The sequence below is a fragment of the Trichomycterus rosablanca genome, chromosome 5 (assembly GCF_030014385.1).
Source record: "Trichomycterus rosablanca isolate fTriRos1 chromosome 5, fTriRos1.hap1, whole genome shotgun sequence".
NCBI classification, from domain to species: Eukaryota; Metazoa; Chordata; class Actinopteri; order Siluriformes; family Trichomycteridae; genus Trichomycterus; species Trichomycterus rosablanca.
In genome coordinates, this window is record NC_085992.1 from 21,898,363 (window position 1) to 21,920,001 (window position 21,639).

Here is a 21,639-nt window from a genome sequence, read left to right on the forward strand (position 1 = left end):
AAATTTATTCTTCCCTTAAAATAACTCAATATACAGCCATTAATGTCTAAACCACCGGCAACAAAAGTGAGTACACCCCTAAGAGACTACACCCCTAAATGTCCAAATTGAGCACTGCTTGTCATTTTCCCTCCAAAATGTCATGTGATTTGTTAGTGTTACTAGGTCTCAGGTGTGCATAGGGAGCAGGTGTGTTCAATTCAGTAGTACAGCTCTCACACTCTCTCATACTGGTCACTGAAAGTTCCAACATGGCACCTCATGGCAAAGAACTCTCTGAGGATCTTAAAAGATGAATTGTTGCGCTACATGAAGATGGCCAAGGCTACAAGAAGATTGCCAACACCCTGAAACTGAGCTGCAGCACAGTGGCCAAGATCATCCAGCGTTTTAAAAGAGCAGGGTCCACTCAGAACAGACCTCGCGTTGGTCGTCCAAAGAAGCTGAGTGCACGTGCTCAGCGTCACATCCAACTGCTGTCTTTGAAAGATAGGCGCAGGAGTGCTGTCAGCATTGCTGCAGAGATTGAAAAGGTGGGGGGTCAGCCTGTCAGTGCTCAGACCATACGCCGCACACTACATCAAATTGGTCTGCATGGCGGTCACCCCAGAAGGAAGCCTCTTCTGAAGTCTCTACACAAGAAAGCCCGCAAACAGTTTGCTGAAGACATGTCAACAAAGGACATGGATTACTGGAACCATGTCCTATGGTCTGATGAGACCAAGATTAATTTGTTTGGTTCAGATGGTCTCAAGCATGTGTGGCGGCAATCAGGTGAGGAGTACAAAGATAAGTGTGTCATGCCTACAGTCAAGCATGGTGGTGGGAATGCCATGGTCTGGGGCTGCATGAGTGCAGCAGGTGTTGGGGAGTTACATTTCATTGAGGGACACATGAACTCCAATATGTACTGTGAAATACTGAGCAGAGCATGATCCCCTCTCTCCGGAAACTGGGTCGCAGGGCAGTGTTCCAGCATGATAATGACCTCAAACACACCTCTAAGACGACCACTGCTTTATTGAAGAGGCTGAGGGTAAAAGTGATGGACTGGCCAAGCATGTCTCCAGACCTAAACCCAATAGAACATCTTTGGGGCATCCTCAAGCGGAAGGTGGAGGAGCGCAAAGTCTCGAATATGAATATGCTCCGTGATGTCGTCATGGAGGAGTGGAAAAGCATTCCAGTGGCAACCTGTGAAGCTCTGGTAAACTCCATGCCCAGGAGAGTTAAGGCAGTTCTGGGAAATAATGGTGGCCACACAAAATATTGACACTTCAGAAACTTTCACTAAGGGGTGTACTCACTTTTGTTGCCGGTGGTTTAGACATTAATGGCTGTATATTGAGTTATTTTGAGGGAAGAATAAATTTACACTGTTATATAAGCTGCACACAGACTACTTTTCATTGTGTCAAAGTGTCATTTTGTCAGTGTTGTCCCATGAAAAGATATACTTAAATATCTGCAGAAATGTGAGGGGTGTACTCACTTTTGTGATACACTGTATATATATATATATATATATATATATATATATACAGTGTATCACAAAAGTGAGTACACCCCTCACATTTCTGCAGATATTTAAGTATATCTTTTCATGGGACAACACTGACAAAATGACACTTTGACACAATGAAAAGTAGTCTGTGTGCAGCTTATATAACAGTGTAAATTTATTCTTCCCTCAAAATAACTCAATATACAGCCATTAATGTCTAAACCACCGGCAACAAAAGTGAGTACACCCCTTAGTGAAAGTTCCTGAAGTGTCAATATTTTGTGTGGCCACCATTATTTCCCAGAACTGCCTTAACTCTCCTGGGCATGGAGTTTACCAGAGCTTCACAGGTTGCCACTGGAATGCTTTTCCACTCCTCCATGACGACATCACGGAGCTGGTGGATATTCGAGACTTTTCGCTCCTCCACCTTCCGCTTGAGGATGCCCCAAAGATGTTCTATTGGGTTTAGGTCTGGAGACATGCTTGGCCAGTCCATCACCTTTACCCTCAGCCTCTTCAATAAAGCAGTGGTCGTCTTAGAGGTGTGTTTGGGGTCATTATCATGCTGGAACACTGCCCTGCGACCCAGTTTCCGGAGGGAGGGGATCATGCTCTGCTTCAGTATTTCACAGTACATATTGGAGTTCGTGTGTCCCTCAATGAAATGTAACTCCCCAACACCTGCTGCACTCATGCAGCCCCAGACCATGGCATTCCCACCACCATGCTTGACTGTAGGCATGACACACTTATCTTTGTACTCCTCACCTGATTGCCGCCACACATGCTTGAGACCATCTGAACCAAACAAATTAATCTTGGTCTCATCAGACCATAGGACATGGTTCCAGTAATCCATGTCCTTTGTTGACATGTCTTCAGCAAACTGTTTGCGGGCTTTCTTGTGTAGAGACTTCAGAAGAGGCTTCCTTCTGGGGTGACAGCCATGCAGACCAATTTGATGTAGTGTGCGGCGTATGGTCTGAGCACTGACAGGCTGACCCCCCACCTTTTCAATCTCTGCAGCAATGCTGACAGCACTCCTGCGCCTATCTTTCAAAGACAGCAGTTGGATGTGACGCTGAGCACGTGCACTCAGCTTCTTTGGACGACCAACTGAGTGTCTGTTCTGAGTGGACCCTGCTCTTTTAAAACGCTGGATGATCTTGGCCACTGTGCTGCAGCTCAGTTTCAGGGTGTTGGCAATCTTCTTGTAGCCTTGGCCATCTTCATGTAGCGCAACAATTCGTCTTTTAAGATCCTCAGAGAGTTCTTTGCCATGATGTGCCATGTTGGAACTTTCAGTGACCAGTATGAGAGAGTGTGAGAGCTGTACTACTAAATTGAACACACCTGCTCCCTATGCACACCTGAGACCTAGTAACACTAACAAATCACATGACATTTTGGAGGGAAAATGACAAGCAGTGCTCAATTTGGACATTTAGGGGTGTAGTCTCTTAGGGGTGTACTCACTTTTGTTGCCGGTGGTTTAGACATTATTGGCTGTATATTGAGTTATTTTGAGGGAAGAATAAATTTACACTGTTATATAAGCTGCACACAGACTACTTTTCATTGTGTCAAAGTGTAATTTTGTCAATGTTGTCCCATGAAAAGATATACTTAAATATCTGCAGAAATGTGAGGGGTGTACTCACTTTTGTGATACACTGTATATATATATACACAGTATATAGTATATATACAGTATATATAGTTATGCTCAAATATATGCTCATATATATATATATAGAATATGAGAATATGAATGATAATACAAAAAAATATATTTTATTCATGGTTAGTGGTTGGGTGAAGACATTTATTATCAAACAATAGTGTTTGCCCTTTTTAAATCATAATGACAACAGAAACTACCCAAATGACCCTGATCAAAAGTTTACATACCCTAGTTCTTAATACCCTGTATTGCCTCCTTTATCATCAATGACAGCTTGAAGTCTTTTGTGGTAGTTGTGGATGAGGCCCTTAATTTTCTCAGATGGTAGAGCTGCACATTCTTCTTGGCAAAATGCCTCCAGTTCCTGTAAATTCTTGGGCCGTCTTGCATGAACTGCACAGTTGAGATCTCCCCAAAGTTGCTCCATGATATTGAGGTCAGGGGACTGAGATGGCCACTCCAGAACCTTCACTTTTTTCTGCTGTAGCCAATGACAGGTCAACTTGGCCTTGTGTTTTGAATCATTGTCATGTAGGAGCATCCAAGTGTGTCCCATGCGCAGCTTCCGGGCTGATGAGTGCAAGTTTTCCTCCAATATTTTCTGATAAAATACTGCATTCATGCAGGCAAGTTCCCTGTGCCTGTGTAGCTCACACATCACCAAAACATCAGCGATCCACCTCCGTGTTTCACAGTAGGGATGGTGCACTTTTCATCATAGGCTTTGTTGACTCCTCTCCAAATGTAGCAATTATGGTTGTGGCCAAAAAGTTCAATAACTGTTCCAGAAATGTTGAGGTTTGTCTCTGTGCTGTTTGGCATATTGTAAGCGGGCTGCTTTGTGGCATTGGTGTAGTAACGACTTTCTTCTGGCAACTCGAACATGCAGCCCAATTTTCTTCATGTGCCTCCTTATTGTGCACCTACACCACTTTTTTTCAGAGTGCCCTGTATGTCAGCTGACATTATTTGTGGGTTTTTCTTTCCATCCCGAACAATTTACCTGGCAGATTTGGCTGAAATTTTTGTTGGTCTACCTGACCGTGGCTTGGTTTCAACAGAATTCCTCATTTTCCACCTTCTTAATTAGAGTTTGAACACTGCTGATTGGCATTCTCAATTCCTTGGATATCTTTTTATATCCTTTTCCTGTTTTATAAAGTTCAACTATCTTCTCCTGTGGATCCTTTGATAATTATTTTGCTTTCCTCAAGCTTGTAATCCAACAACATCAGTGGCAGCACTGGATGGAACATGCAGGGGTCTGTCAGGAGCCCATAAACTCACAGACTTCTTATACACACCCACGAATTACAAGCAAACAGATCACAGGTGAGGATTGGTACCTTTAGTAGCCATTTAAACCTGTGTGTGTCAATTTGTGTGCATGTTACCATGCCAAAACTTCCAGGGTATGTAAACTTTTGATCAGGGTAATTTGGGTAGTTTCTGTTGTCATTATGATTTAAAAAGGGCAAACACTATTGTTTGATAATAAATGTCTTCACCCAACCACTAACCATGAATAAAAGAATTTATTTTGTATTATCATTCATATTCTCAGAGAAATGGCCAAAAAATCACAAATTCTGCCAGGGTATGTAAACTTATGAGCACAACTGTATATATAGTATATATATATATATATATATATATATATATATATATATATATATATATATATATATATATATATATATATATACACACAGTGTATCACAAAAGTGAGTACACCCCTCACATTTCTACAAATATTTCATTATATCTTTTCATGGGACAACACTATAGACATGAAACTTGGATATAACTTAGAGTAGTCAGTGTACAGCTTGTATAGCAGTGTAGATTTACTGTCTTCTGAAAATAACTCAACACACAGCCATTAATGTCTAAATGGCTGGCAACATAAGTGAGTACACCCCACAGTGAACATGTCCAAATTGTGCCCAAAGTGTCAATATTTTGTGTGACCACCATTATTATCCAGCACTGCCTTAACCCTCCTGGGCATGGAATTCACCAGAGCTGCACAGGTTGCTACTGGAATCCTCTTCCACTCCTCCATGATGACATCACGGAGCTGGTGGATGTTAGACACCTTGAACTACTCCACCTTCCACTTCAGGATGCGCCACAGGTGCTCAATTGGGTTTAGTCCATCACCTTTACCTTCAGCTTCCTCAGCAAGGCAGTTGTCATCTTGGAGGTTGTGTTTGGGGTCGTTATCCTGTTGGAAAACTGCCATGAGGCCCAGTTTTCGAAGGGAGGGGATCATGCTGTTTCAGAATGTCACAGTACATGTTGGAATTCATGTTTCCCTCAATGAACTGCAGCTCCCCAGTGCAAGCAACACTCATGCAGCCCAAGAACATGATGCTACCACCACCATGCTTGACTGTAGGCAAGATACAGTTGTCTTGGTACTTCTCACCAGGGCGCCGCCACACATGCTGGACACCATCTGAGCCAAACAAGTTTATCTTGGTCTCGTCAGACCACAGGGCATTCCAGTAATCCATGTTCTTGGACTGCTTGTCTTCAGCAAACTGTTTGCGGGCTTTCTTGTGCGTCAGCTTCCTTCTGGGATGACGACCATGCAGACCGAGTTGATGCAGTGTGCGGCGTATGGTCTGAGCACTGACAGGCTGACCTCCCACGTCTTCAACCTCTGCAGCAATGCTGGCAGCACTCATGTGTCTATTTTTTAAAGCCAACCTCTGGATATGACGCCGAACACGTGGACTCAACTTCTTTGGTCGACCCTGGCGAAGCCTGTTCCGAGTGGAACCTGTCCTGGAAAACTGCTGTATGACCTTGGCCACCATGCTGTAGCTCAGTTTCAGGGTGTTAGCAATCTTCTTATAGCCCAGGCCATCTTTGTGGAGAGCAACAATTCTATTTCTCACATCCTCAGAGAGTTCTTTGCCATGAGGTGCCATGTTGAATATCCAGTGGCCAGTATGAGAGAATTGTACCCAAAACACCAAATTTAACAGCCCTGCTCCCCATTTACACCTGGGACCTTGACACATGACACCAGGGAGGGACAACGACACATTTGGGCACAATTTGGACATGTTCACTGTGGGGTGTACTCACTTATGTTGCCAGCCATTTAGACATTAATGGCTGTGTGTTGAGTTATTTTCAGAAGACAGTAAATCTACACTGCTATACAAGCTGTACACTGACTACTCTAAGTTATATCCAAGTTTCATGTCTATAGTGTTGTCCCATGAAAAGATATAATGAAATATTTGCAGAAATGTGAGGGGTGTACTTACTTTTGTGATAAACTGTATATATATATATATATACATATATATATATATATATATATATATATATATATATATATATATATATATATATACACACTGTCATCAGAAAGTATTCACACCCCTTCACTATTTCCACATTTTGTTACATTACAGACATATTCGAAATCCGATTTAAGTATAGTTTTCTTTTTAAAAATCTACACGAAATAGCCCATAATGACAAAGTGAAAACTTGTTTTCACACATTTTTGTAAATCTATTACAAATGTAAACATTTAAACATAATAGGTACATAAGTATTCACACCCTTTGCTATGACGCTCAAAATTGAGCTTAGGTGCATCCAGTTTACACTGATCATCCTTGAGATGCTTCTACAACTTGATTGGAGACCACCTGTGGTAAATTCAGTTGATTGAACATAATTTGGAATGGCACACATTTGTCTATAAAAGGTCTCACAGTTGACAGTGCATATCAGAGCAGAAACCAAGCAATGAAGTCAAAGGAATTGTCTTTAGACCTCCGAGACCAGATTGTGTCAAGGCACAAATCTGGGGAAGAATACAAAAAAATTTCGGCAGCACTGAAGGTCCCGAAAAGCACTGTGGTCTCCATTATTTGGAAATGGAAGAAGTTTGGAACCACCAGAACCCTCCCTAGATCTGGCTGCAATATTCAAAAAAGAACACTTAATTAATAAAAGTAAATCTAAAATCATTATACCTGAAACGGAAGTGGAGAGATAAAGTCCTTCCCACTCTCAGTGTGCACATTCACACAGGCGCTTTGGACTATGCAGACACTATGTTCAACTACGTCCTTTTCTAAAGTTTAAAAGCCAAAAACATGAACATATCAAAACATTTTTTCAAATGTCACAATTATTAGTATATTAGAAACACACTCACAAAATACAACAATGAAGATGTTGCTTACCCTCTGTCCGAGACTGAGGAACAATAAAATTACACCACAAGGCCTACAAAGGTACAGTGGAAATAAAATATTAAGTTGGTCAATAAACGATTTAGTACATTAGGCACATAAACACCTTCAATTATTTTAAATTACCAATAATAATTGCATTAATGATTACATAAGCCCAGTCTTTAATGCCATCCATATAACTTTAATCCACTTATTCAGTTGAAATTGGTTGGAATGCACAAAATTCCCATCCACTGCAATACCTGCTGAACCGGGCTGTCTACTGTGAAGGCCTTGTAAACGTAAGAAGCTTGACTGTTGGTGCCACGGCTCCAGATAACTGTGTGCCCAGCCACATACAGCTCCTCTTCATAGTGAGCGTCATCAGTTATTATAGCTGTGCCCTTCCTGAGCTGCCAATACTCCTGTCCAACAAACAGCAAAGTATACTGTTAACATTTTCCAAAAAATAAAGATTTATATAGAGACTGCAAGAGAAAAAAAGGTGTATCGCTACAGTGAAGTGAAGTAGCTGAAGAAAGTAAATGTAGCAAACCTAGGTCTGACACCACACCATTTACACCGTATAGTGTTCTGTCGTCATCGCAGAAGTCCCACAACATACTACAATGATGTCCAAGCAAGAATCTACCATGTACCAGAATAAACTGTTCCATTTGTGTAAAACACAAGCATTACACGGTGTGATGACCAGAATGTAATTTTAAACCGGGGCGTATGGCAATGTGTTTGGAATGGTATTAACAAAAACACTTTTAGCACAATCCAGTTGGATTGAATGTTATAATACTTAGTACATGCATGTTTGTAACAGGGATGTACAAAATTATAAAACATAATAAGATTGCTGTGCCAACAATGCAGCTCCTGCTAGATATCACCCTTGGCTTGCTCAACAGGGGTTTTTGATCTGTCGGTACTGGATTCTGTAAAGTTGCTTTAAAACAAAGTCCATAGTAAAAAGCACAGTACAAATTAATTTGACTTGAAATAAATTTGGAGTACATGGTTTCACAATAAGTGTGCAATGAAGGTAGTCACGGTCAGTCCTCAATTCATGCACGTGTGTGTCTAAAGTTGTAAATTATTCAAATGCCAAATGTCGCATTCATGTGGCATATGCTGGTGTTTACACAACTAAACCTAGTCACAAACTAAGTAGTTCAATCAGGTGTAATTAAGTGACCAGGGATATCAGTGCTTTTACATAGAAAATAGTGGTGTTGAGTGCATACTCACTCTCTCTCTCTCCTGGAGGCTGACCTCCTGCAAGGAGCCCACCAGACCAGCTGCTCCATCAGAGCACCAGAGCTCCGGAGCAGGCTGCAGCTGGCGCAGCTGGAGGTTCACGGCACTCGGGTGGCGTTGACAGTGCTCACGGCCAAACGGGACAAACGGCTGCAATTCCCCAGCGGCTATCATCATGCCAGCTTTCTCTTCATGCACGTGCGACATGAGTCCCCAATATCAGCATTTTATTTCTGTAACACAGAGAGAAATAGTAAAATACTTTGTGACAGACTGAAAGCTGAGGCAAAATGTGTGAGTTGTTTTCAATGGTGAGGACTCTCCCAGGACCACTACAGAGTAGGTATTATTTGGGTGGTGGGTCATTCTCAGCAAAGCAGTGACAATGACATGATGGTGGTGTGTTAGTGTGTGTTGTGCTGGTATGACTGGATAAGACACAGCAGCGCTGATGGAGTTTATAAACACCTCACTGTCCCTGCTGGACTGAGAATGGTCCACCAACCAAAAACATCCAACCAACAGCGCCCCATGGGCAGCGTCCTGTGACCACTGATAAAGATCTAGAAGATGACCAACTCAAACAGCAGCAATAGATGAGCGATCGCCTCTGACTTTACATCTACAAGGTGAACCAACTAGGTAGGAGTGTCTAATAGAGTGGACAGTAAGTGGGTACGATATTTTAAAAAACTCCAGCAGCGCTGCTGTGTCTGATCCACTCATAACAGCACAACACACCACCACCATGTCATTGTCACTGCAGTGCTGAAAATCATCCACCACCTAAATAATACCTGCTATGTAGTGGTCCTGTGGGGGTCCTGACCATTAAAGAACAGGGTGAAAGCAGGCTAAAAAAGTATGCAGAGAAACAGATGGACTACACTCAGTAACTGTAGAACAACAAAGTGCTTCTATATGGTAAGTGGAGCTGATAAAATGAACAGTGAGAGTAGAAACAAGGAGATGGTTTTAATGTTATGGCTGATCAGTGTGTATATATACAGGGGTTGGACAATGAAACTGAAACACCTGGTTTTAGACCACAATAATTTATTAGTATGGTGTAGGGCCTCCTTTTGCGGCCAATACAGCGTCAATTCGTCTTGGAAATGACATACAACCCCTGGCAAAAATTATGGAATCACCACTCTTGGAAGATGTTCTTTCAATTGTTTAATTTTGTAGAAAAAAAATAAATCACAGACATGCCACAAAACTATCATTTCTCAAACTGTCAACCCTCTGGCATTAAGAAAGAATAAAAAAAGAAACAAATATAATAGTTGTGGTCAGTCACAATTGCTTTTTTTTTTTAGATCAAGTAGAGGAACAAAATATGGAATCACTCAAATCTGAGGAAAAAATTATGGAATCATTAGAAAACACTGCACCATTATTACTTTGTTGCACCACCTCTGGCTTTTATAATGGTTTAAACTCTCTAAGGCATGGAGTTAACTAATGACAAACAGTATTCTTCATCAATCTGCCTTCAACTGTCTCTTATTGCTGTTGCCAGATCAGCTTTGCAGGTTGGAACCTTGTCATTGACCATTTTCTTCAATTTCCACCAGAGATTTTCAAATGGATTGAGATCCGGACTATTTGCAGGCCATGCCATTGACATTATATGTTTTCTTGAAGGAAAGTTTTCACGTCCTTTGCCCTATGGCAAGATGCATTATCATCTTGAAAAATGAAGTCATCACCACCAAACATCCTTTCAACTGATGGAATAAGAAAAGCGTCCAAAATTTCAATGTGGACTTTGGCATTTATTGAAGACCATCTCCCCTGTGCCTTTACCCGACATGCAGGCCCATATCATCAACAACTGTGGAAATTAACATGTTTTCTTTAGGCAGTTATCTTCATAAATTTCATTGGACAGACACCAAACAAAAGTTCCAGCATCATCACCTTGCCCAATGCAGATTCGCGATTCATCACTGAAGATCACTTTTATCCAGTCACCCACAGTCCACGATTGCTTTTCTTTAGCCTACTTTAACCTTGTTCTTTTCTTTTTAGGTGTTAATGATGGCTTTTGTTTGGCTTTTCTGTATGTAAATCCCATTTCTTTTAGGTGATTTCTTACAGTTCAGTCACCGACATTGACTCCACTTTCCGGCCACTTGTTTCTCATTTGTTTTGTTGTGCATTTTCTGTTTTCAAGACATATTGCTTTAAGTTTTCTATCTTGATGCTTTGATGTCTTACTTGGTCTACCAGTATGCTTCCCTTTTACAACCTTCCCATTTTGTTTGTACTTGGTCCAGATTTTAAACACAGCTTACTGGGAACAACCAACATCTTTTCCGACATTCCACAATGATTTATCTTCTTGAAGGAGTTTTATAATCCTCTCATTTGTTTCAACTGACATATCTTGTGTTGGAACCATGATTCATGACAATCTGCTTTGTGCAACAGCTCTCCGAGGTGTAAGCACTCTTTTTAAACTGAAGAATAATTAGCAAATCTAATCTGCTGCAGATGTTTTGTTTTTAAACTGCAAATTACAAAGTGATTCCATAATTTTTTCCTCAGATTTGAGTGATTCCATATTTTTTTCCTCTACTTGATCTAAAAAAAGCAATTGTGACTGACCACAACTATTATATTTGTTTCTTTTTTTTATTGTTTCTTAATGCCAGAAGGTTGACATTTTGAAAAATGATAGTTTTGTGGCATGTCTGTGATTTATTTTTTTTCTACAAAATTAAACAATTGACAGAACATCTTCCAAGAGTGGTGATTCCATAATTTTTGCCAGGGGTTGTACAAGTCCTGCACAGTGGTCAGAGGGATTTTAAGCCATTCTTCTTGCAGGATAGTGGCCAGGTCACTACGTGATGCTGGTGGAGGAAAACGTTTCCTGACTCGCTTCTCCAAAACACCCCAAAGTGGCTCAATAATATTTAGATCTGGTGACTGTGCAGGCCATGGGAGATGTTCAACTTCACTTTCATGTTCATCAAACCAATCTTTCACCAGTCTTGCTGTGTGTATTGGTGCATTGTCATCCTGATACACGGCACCGCCTTTTGAACCTTTTGAACCTGCTAATTGAACCTTATAAAACGGATAGTTCCGGTCCTAAAATCTGATTGGCTGAGCCGCGTTCGAAGCCATTGTAAAATCCCCGATAAACTCACACCTAGGACCACCTCACATCATTCCATATTAATACGCCACTGAATAGAGAAAGTTAATGTTATTTTCGCCCTCACGTTGCCTAGCAACACTGTTAATCGGATTACCTTGCGTCGCGGAAGAATGCTTTATTGTAAGTTTATACACAATAAATACATTTATGATTAAACATTGTTGTATTTATTATATTTTATGTTGACCGCCGTTTTATAAAAGCAATAAGCCACTCGAGACCGTACGTTACTGTTACGATTTTAGCACGGGGAAAGAAGTTTTCGTCATCCCCGTGCTAAAATCACAGTAATGCACGGCCTCTCGTGGCTTATTGCTTTATTCACACTCTGCTCTTACTGGTGCAATGTGCAATTAATGAAGATTGGCCACCAGACTGGTCCAATTTAGCCATGAAACCTCCCACACTAAAATGACAGGTGTTTCAGTTTCATTGTGCAACCCCTGTATGTATATATATATTATACATTACATATACATATATATATATATATATATATATACATACATAACATATATATACATATATATACACATTACATATACATACATACACACATTATATATATATATATATATATATATATATATATATATATAATATATATATATATATATATATATAATAACAAAATAACTGAAACACCTGTCATTTTAGTGTGGGAGGTTTCATGGCTAAATTGGACCAGTCTGGTGGCCAATCTTCATTAATTGCACATTGCACCAGTAAGAGCAGAGTGTGAAGGTTCAATTAGCAGGGTAAGAGCACAGTTTTGCTCAAAATATTGCAATGCACACAACATTATGGGTGACATACCAGAGTTCAAAAGAGGACAAATTGTTGGTGCACGTCTTGCTGGCGCATCTGTGACCAAGACAGCAAGTCTTTGTGATGTATCAAGAGCCACGGTATCCAGGGTAATGTCAGCATACCACCAAGAAGGACAAACCACATCCAACAGGATTAACTGTGGACGCAAGAGGAAGCTGTCTGAAAGGGATGTTCGGGTGCTAACCCGGATTGTATCCAAAAAACATAAAACCACGGCTGCCCAAATCACGGCAGAATTAAATGTGCACCTCAACTCTCCTGTTTCCACCAGAACTGTCCGTCGGGAGCTCCACAGGGTCAATATACACGGCCGGGCTGCTATAGCCAAACCTTTGGTCACTCGTGCCAATGCCAAACGTCGGTTTCAATGGTGCAAGGAGCGCAAATCTTGGGCTGTGGACAATGTGAAACATGTATTGTTCTCTGATGAGTCCACCTTTACTGTTTTCCCCACATCCGGGAGAGTTACGGTGTGGAGAAGCCCCAAAGAAGCGTACCACCCAGACTGTTGCATGCCCAGAGTGAAGCATGGGGGTGGATCAGTGATGGTTTGGGCTGCCATATCATGGCATTCCCTTGGCCCAATACTTGTGCTAGATGGGCGCGTCACTGCCAAGGACTACCGAACCATTCTAGAGGACCATGTGCATCCAATGGCGGTGCCGTGTATCAGGATGACAATGCACCAATACACACAGCAAGACTGGTGAAAGATTGGTTTGATGAACATGAAAGTGAAGTTGAACATCTCCCATGGCCTGCACAGTCACCAGATCTAAATATTATTGAGCCACTTTGGGGTGTTTTGGAGAAGCGAGTCAGGAAACGTTTTCCTCCACCAGCATCACGTAGTGACCTGGCCACTATCCTGCAAGAAGAATGGCTTAAAATCCCTCTGACCACTGTGCAGGACTTGTATATGTCATTTCCAAGACCAATTGACGCTGTATTGGCCGCAAAAGGAGGCCCTACACCATACTAATAAATTATTGTGGTCTAAAACCAGGTGTTTCAGTTATTTTGTCCAACCCCTGTATATACTGTATGTGTGTATATATATATATATATATATATATATATATATATATATATATATATATATATATATATATATACAGTGTATCACAAAAGTGAGTACACCCCTCACATTTCTGCAGATATTTAAGTATATCTTTTCATGGGACAACACTGACAAAATGACACTTTGACACAATGAAAAGTAGTCTGTGTGCAGCTTATATAACAGTGTAAATTTACTCTTCCCTCAAAATAACTCAATATACAGCCATTAATGTCTAAACCACCGGCAACAAAAGTGAGTACACCCCTAAGAGACTACACCCCTAAATGTCCAAATTGAGCACTGCTTGTCATTTTCCCTTCAAAATGTCATGTGATTTGTTAGTGTTACTAGGTCTCAGGTGTGCATAGGGAGCAGGTGTGTAGTACAGCTCTCACACTCTCTCATACTGGTCACTGAAAGTTCCAACATGGCACCTCATGGCAAAGAACTCTCTGAGGATCTTAAAAGACGAATTGTTGCGCTACATGAAGATGGCCAAGGCTACAAGAAGATTGCCAACACCCTGAAACTGAGCTGCAGCACAGTGGCCAAGATTATCCAGCGTTTTAAAAGAGCAGGGTCCACTCAGAACAGACCTCGCGTTGGTCGTCCAAAGAAGCTGAGTGCACGTGCTCAGCGTCACATCCAACTGCTGTCTTTGAAAGATAGGTGCAGGAGTGCTGTCAGCATTGCTGCAGAGATTGAAAAGGTGGGGGGTCAGCCTGTCAGTGCTCAGACCATACGCCGCACACTACATCAAATTGGTCTGCATGGCTGTCACCCCAGAAGGAAGCCTCTTCTGAAGTCTCTACACAAGAAAGCCCGCAAACAGTTTGCTGAAGACATGTCAACAAAGGACATGGATTACTGGAACCATGTCCTATGGTCTGATGAGACCAAGATTAATTTGTTTGGTTCAGATGGTCTCAAGCATGTGTGGCGGCAATCAGGTGAGGAGTACAAAGATAAGTGCGTCATGCCTACAGTCAAGCATGGTGGTGGGAATGCCATGGTCTGGGGCTGCATGAGTGCAGCAGGTGTTGGGGAGTTACATTTCATTGAGGGACACATGAACTCCAATATGTACTGTGAAATACTGAAGCAGAGCATGATCCCCTCCCTCCGGAAACTGGGTCGCAGGGCAGTGTTCCAGCATGATAATGACCCCAAACACACCTCTAAGACGACCACTGCTTTACTGAAGAGGCTGAGGGTAAAGGTGATGGACTGGCCAAGCATGTCTCCAGACCTAAACCCAATAGAACATCTTTGGGGCATCCTCAAGCGGAAGGTGGAGGAGCGCAAAGTCTCGAATATCCGCCAGCTCCGTGATGTCGTCATGGAGGAGTGGAAAAGCATTCCAGTGGCAACCTGTGAAGCTCTGGTAAACTCCATGCCCAGGAGAGTTAAGGCAGTTCTGGGAAATAATGGTGGCCACACAAAATATTGACACTTCAGGAACTTTCACTAAGGGGTGTACTCACTTTTGTTGCCGGTGGTTTAGACATTAATGGCTGTATATTGAGTTATTTTGAGGGAAGAATAAATTTACACTGTTATATAAGCTGCACACAGACTACTTTTCATTGTGTCAAAGTGTCATTTTGTCAGTGTTGTCCCATGAAAAGATATACTTAAATATCTGCAGAAATGTGAGGGGTGTACTCACTTTTGTGATACACTGTATATATATATACTGTATGTATATGTATATATATATATATATATATATATATATATATATATATATATATATATAAACTAAAGTGTGTTGTTGATCACATGAACAAAAAACCTTCAAAAACAGTAGCCTATAAGTCCATCATGGTGATGTACAGCTCACAGTCACCCATATTTGTCACATTTGAATTCATAGCAGACTTTTATTTTTGTGGTTCTTGGCACATGGTGGATCTTACTACACAAACAGCCTGTGACAGATAGATGGCTAATCAGCTAAGCAGAAATTAACCTCAATTACCCTGGAACAGTTGATTTTAGATTAAACGTTTGCTATAAATCGAGGTGCACTGGGGTGTTGTTTTATGAACTCGTCTGTACAATCTTGGTCACAGCTATCGTTAGCTCATCTAGCTAGGAAGGATTAGCAGGTTAGCTAATAAATCATGACAAACCTGGTAATAAGGAATAATCTGGCTCTTGTCTCGGAGTCCTGTTCTTTCTTTTAACTGATGTCGCCAAAACTCCACTGTCAGTCAAAAATCACACAAAATATAAGTAAATAATACGCTTTAAAATAAGAATCTAACACACTTTTAAACGCGCGCGGACATATTTGGAATCACGTGATACTCTGGTTGCGAGCACAGCCAATCATATTGGAGACGTAAACGGAAGTGTGTCTGGGCAGATCCGATGATCTACACACAATGGGTACGGAACATTTACGTACGGTCCGAGTTGCAGATGAAAGCAGATATGATTTGTACATTGTAGAATAAGCAAGCTGACCGCGTATCAAACTGCAGTACGAAATGTACAACTCTGCAGTGTACTAGTTTGGCAGCTGTGTTATTGTAACAGAAGCTGTGGTGCAGTTGTAAATTGACATATTTCTGTTTTATTTAAATTGTGTATTTTTTTGGAAGGTACAGTGCATCTGGAGTTGGTGTTTGGACAACAATACACCAGGGTCTTGGCGACAAAGTGATAGACAAAGTGTGCTGGCTTTTTACACCAGCAGAAAACTGGATAACAGTTTCATGAGAAAGGCAGTGTAACTAAAGCATGCAGTGAAGCCCCACATCTGCAACAATGAAAAGAATCCAAGAGCAAGATGCTTTAACAATGGTAGAACAATACTGTAGCTAAAAAGCTACAAACATAGAAGGGGATATTCACAAATAAGTTGGCCAAACTAACAGAAATGAAATACACAAAAACACCAGCAACAGAGAACGGGGATAATACATAACTGAGAACTGGTTGTCACCTTATGGCACACACAAGTCCACTCAGTTTGCAAAAAAGGGAAAGATAGGGTACCAGCAATGCACAAATTTGGTAAAGCAGAAGGACATGATTCCGTAACTGAGCCAGGCCTCCAATCACCTTGGCAGGAGGTCTGGATTACAAAAGTATACATTTTGAAATCTATGAATGAATTCTATATACCCCATTCCTTGGAAAAGTAATGACATTAGGTAAAATGCAATAATAAATAATTGTGAGTTGTTAATAACTGACAAAGACATCATTTGAGATTTACTCAGTACTTGCCAACACCACACTTGTCTTTTGGTTCTGTCTCCCTCACTTTTTAGATTAGAAAATGTCCCTTGTAGTTACTGTACGGTTTGTATCTGCTTTGTGTATACTGTGTTGTTTGCACTTGTGCTCTATGTTGCACCATGGTCCTGGAGGAACGTTGTTTCATTTCAGTATGTACTTGTATATAGCTAAAATGACAATGACTCTCTTGAAAAAAAAATCCAGTGTTTTTACTGACCAATGTAATTCTATTTTATAAATACAATGAAGTTTCGAATTTGATGCCCTCAGCACATTCAACAAAGGCATGTTTACATTTGTGTTTATTAAATTTTTTTAATCATCTGTATATGAAGCATGCTTCCTTAACCTGGCAGTGATTTGATCAAATAAACATGGACTTTTACTTATTAGAATTGTATTTATTTATTTGGATTTTAACGTCATGTTTTACACACTTTGATTACATTCATGACAGGAGATGTAGTTATTCATTACACGAAGTTCATCAGTTCACAAGTTCAATGTCAAACACAGTCATGGACAATTTTGTATCGCCAATTCACCTCACCTGCAAGTCTTTGGACTGTGGGAGGAAACCGGAGCACCTGGAGGAAACCCACGCATGCTGGAACAGGAAAGGACCTTCTCTAAACTGTTGCTGCAAAGTTTGAAGCATGTAATTTCCTTTATATTATTGATTTATTACACCTGTTATTGTTGTGACTGAAAAACTAAAAAAAAATCTAAAAATAAATTATTAGAGTGTTCCAATAATTTTGTCCATATAGTGTATGCCTCTCTAAAATCCCAATATAAGCATCTGCATGGTACCTTTACACATATATGCTCTGTGGGTACTGATGCACCCCATACCAAGACAGATGTTGGCTTTACAACCATTCACAACATTCTGGATTCTGGTAACATGTTTTTTTTTTTTTATATGCTGAAATGTGGACTTATCTGACCACAGCACATATTTTCACTGCCCCTCTGGTTGGTTTTCCACAGGTTTACAAAGTACTCACAACCCATATGTCTATATTTATCACAATAGCACAACAGTTTCTCATGCAATATTGTTTTAAGGTCTTGCCCTGCCCAAACAAGTCTTTTTTCAGAATCTTTTTTTCATAATATTATGTTCAGTAGATGGAAAAGATCTCAATCATTTGCTATTTTATGTGCACAACTGTTTATTGAACTGACTGACAATTATCTTGCAAAGTTTGTCACAACCAATCTTTGCTCGCAAGATGTCGTTGGTGGATCCTTTTTTATATCCAGTCATGATCCTATCATCTGTTACCAATTCACCTGTGTGTAACGGGTCCAGCTGGGCACAGATGCAGGATCTTGCTTCATGTGCCATACCAGTTACAGCCAGCAGAAAGAGCAAATGATTGATCTGTCAGTTCTTCTTAACTGTCACCTGCACCTTGTTGAGTGTTAATTTACTCCAGGTAGAAGTGTTTCTGTTTATCACATTTTTTCACAGATTTGTCAGCTCCTCATTTTGGCAACCTGCTCATTCTTTGGAACAGTGATGCTGGGCTTGGTCTAGTCCAGTCCACTTTTATCTCTTTTTGAGAACTCATCCGGTGTCGCAGGTGTTACAATGAAACCACCCTGGTATTTTTCTGACTTGAATTAACATCCTGCTTTTGGGTTTATATTTAATTCTTAGGAGTGTGGGGCCTCACCTCACGCTTCAGTACCAAGGTGCAACGTGTCCTGTTACAACCTGCTTTTTGTTGCATATTTTAAAACAATGTAACTTGAATATTTTTTAAACCTATTCTATTTAGCTTTTATTGAGTGTGTTGCAGACATTACATTCAAAATTTGTTTATATTAACAGAATTCTTTTCTTTTGTATTTTACATAATGTCCCAACTTACTTCTGGATATGGGATTTGCTGTGCTAAATCCACACAAAGCTCCAGCAATGGACTGCACAACACTATTGGCACCCCTTTCAACACTGCGATAGATAGTCTAATTTCAATCATGTGATGCTCCTCTAATTTGTACTTGTGACCTGTAGCAAGTACCATACTGGCAATATAGAAATCACATTTCAACCAGTTTAAATTGAGGTAAGTTGACTCAATGTTTGTATGAACCACACTGAGCATGGAGAGCAAAAATGATTAAATAATTGTTAAAGGATGCAAGAAGGGAATTTGTGCAAAACCATGGACAATCTCCAGGATACAGAGGTTTAAAACCCATGGCCTATAGTAAGTAAGTAAGTAAGTAAATTTTATTTATAAAGCACTCTTAAAACAACTTACGTTGACCAAAGTGCTGTACATCGAATAAGCATACATAACACAACATTATGTTAAAAAAGTAAGAACCAAATAAAAATACAGAGTAAGAGACAAAATAAAACAGATACAAATAGACTAAACAATTAAAATTAACACAGCTCCTCACTGTTCAAATGCCAGCTTATAAAGGTATGTTTTTAGGAGTGATTTAAAAACAGCGGCCGAAGGTGCTTGTCGAATAGTAGGAGGTAGAGTGTTCCATAGCCTCGGAGCATAAACTGCAAATGCACGATCACCTTTTAGCTTCAAACGAGCCCTACGAACAGTCAACAAGTTCTGAGTGGCTGATCTTAAAGATCGCTGTGCGGTTGCGGGAGAAAGCATACCACTGAGATAAGCCGGGGCTTGACCATTAAGCGCTTTAAAAACAAATAAAAGCACTTTAAACTGAATCCTGTGCTGAACAGGCAGCCAATGTAGTGAGGCAAGGACTGGTGTAATATGGTTTCTTTTCTTGGTATTAGTCAGTAACCTTGCTGCTGCTATGGCACGACTGAACTCACTGGATGTGTACAGAAGAGAAAAAAATCATGTAAGATCATGTAAGCAAAAGATTTTGTTATCTGAATGATGGATAAAGAACTTAAATCAACCCTTAAACAAATTTAAGCTGTCCTGCAGACCCAGGGCACAACAGTTTGTCATCATATGTATAAAATGGAATGCTATGGTGTGAGACCCAGAAGGACTTCACATCTTACACAGAGATTAAAAAACTTGTGTTTGCCAGAACCTACCTGAGGAAGTCACAGTGTTTCTAAAAGAATATTCTGTAGACAGATAACACCAAAATAAAGCTTTTTGGTATAGCACAATGTTGTATGTAGTTCCTACAGTCCAACATGGTGGAGGTTTACAGATTTGAGTTGCTTTGCTACTTCCGGCTTTCCTTATGTGTGCAATGTAGGGCCCAGAAAGGGTGTCAGAAAGCTGGGTCTTTGTCAGAGGTCTTGAGTCTTAATCAACACTATGTTAAGGTTGCCCATTGAGAGAGTATAGATAATATTTTAAAGGCTTTATAAAATAGCACTGACAGCATACAATAAAAATTCCAACTCATTCTAATTCCACTTACAGTGTACTGATTTAAATCTGTTAAACTTTTTCCCCTACAGTAAGAGCACAGTTTGTTGCAAATATCAATAACAAAATAGTCAAAATAGAGACTAGGATAGAAAAGACTTGGTTGTGATTTGTGACGTCTGATGACAAAATCAGGTGTCTGAAGGGACAGAGTGTGTCACGATCTCTCTGTTTAATCAAAACAAATGTTTGCTTCCTTTCAGCTTAGAGACAGTAAGGGACGAAAACACTAAGAAACACTGAGAAACAATTTAAAGATGGGTAACATATTTTGTTAAAGTGGGTTTATTACCAACAGTAAACATTTTATTTCATTTAATTAGCTTAAATTTTAACTTAAAGCTAACAACCAGCATATTCTGTGTTTTCATACCATACATGTAAGTTTCCACAGTAAATGATAAGCAAATTAAAAAACTAATTATATTGTTGTAAAAACACATAATGAACTAGAATACTGTAAATGTTCATATCTGTATACTGTTGATGTTAATACTGTAAAATGTAATGTTGTAAATCCCTTTTTTGACAACAAAAAGGATTTCATGTTTTTTGAACTGAGAACATCTGTGCCGTTTTAGCTGGGTACTTATTTATACTTTTTTGTTAAAATAAAAAAGCAATAAATCCGCTCAGGTGGCGGAGTGGTAAAAAGTACGCTAGCACACCAGGGTTGGGGTTTCGAATACATCGTATAGAATCTCAGCTCTGCCTTTCCGACTGGGCTGGGCGGCTGCATGAACAACGATTGGCTGTTGTTCATAGGGGTAAAAAGTCGGACCATAGGTCCTCATAACTGGTGCAACTGCGGCCCCTAATGGCGCCTGCACAGGGCTGAGGAATAATGCTGATGGGGGTGTGGCCCTCCGTACACAGTGCCCGTCAGTGTATGAACTCGACTCGTGCAGGTGAAAAATGCAGTCTGTACCGACTGTATGTGCCAGGGAGAGCGTATGTTAGATGAGAGGCATCCTCAGTCAGCGGTGAAAGGTTGAATCAGTATAGAGGACGCAATCAGGGTAATTGGACACGACTAGATTAGGAGAGAAAATTGGGGGGGGGGGGGGGGGGGGGATTTTTTTTTAAAAAGCAATAAAAACAATTTTACATTTTGCACATTTTGTACAGTGCTCATGAAAACTATAAAATACTGATAATACTGTAAATGTTCTTGTTCATACTGTAATGATTTATACTATAAACTAAAAGAGTCCTTAAATTAGTGAAACAAAAATTGCAGGAAGCA

At 40.3% G+C, this 21,639-nt stretch overlaps 1 protein-coding gene across 1 annotated transcript in view; it reads right to left on the bottom strand.

The window, feature by feature from the left end:
* The window catches only part of anapc1 (anaphase promoting complex subunit 1), an 82,262-nt gene extending 66,265 nt beyond the window's left edge, over positions 1–15,997 (bottom strand). Inside the window, exons 1-5 of the mRNA XM_062995857.1 lie at positions 15,876–15,997; positions 8,663–8,904; positions 7,666–7,827; positions 7,412–7,454; positions 7,199–7,299 (exon numbers count right to left, since the gene is read on the bottom strand). Coding sequence (XP_062851927.1) covers positions 7,199–7,299; positions 7,412–7,454; positions 7,666–7,827; positions 8,663–8,878 — 522 coding nt within the window. The 5' untranslated portion in view covers positions 8,879–8,904; positions 15,876–15,997. The remainder of the gene's footprint in view (positions 1–7,198; positions 7,300–7,411; positions 7,455–7,665; positions 7,828–8,662; positions 8,905–15,875) is intronic.
* Between the last annotated feature and the right edge of the window lie 5,642 nt (positions 15,998–21,639).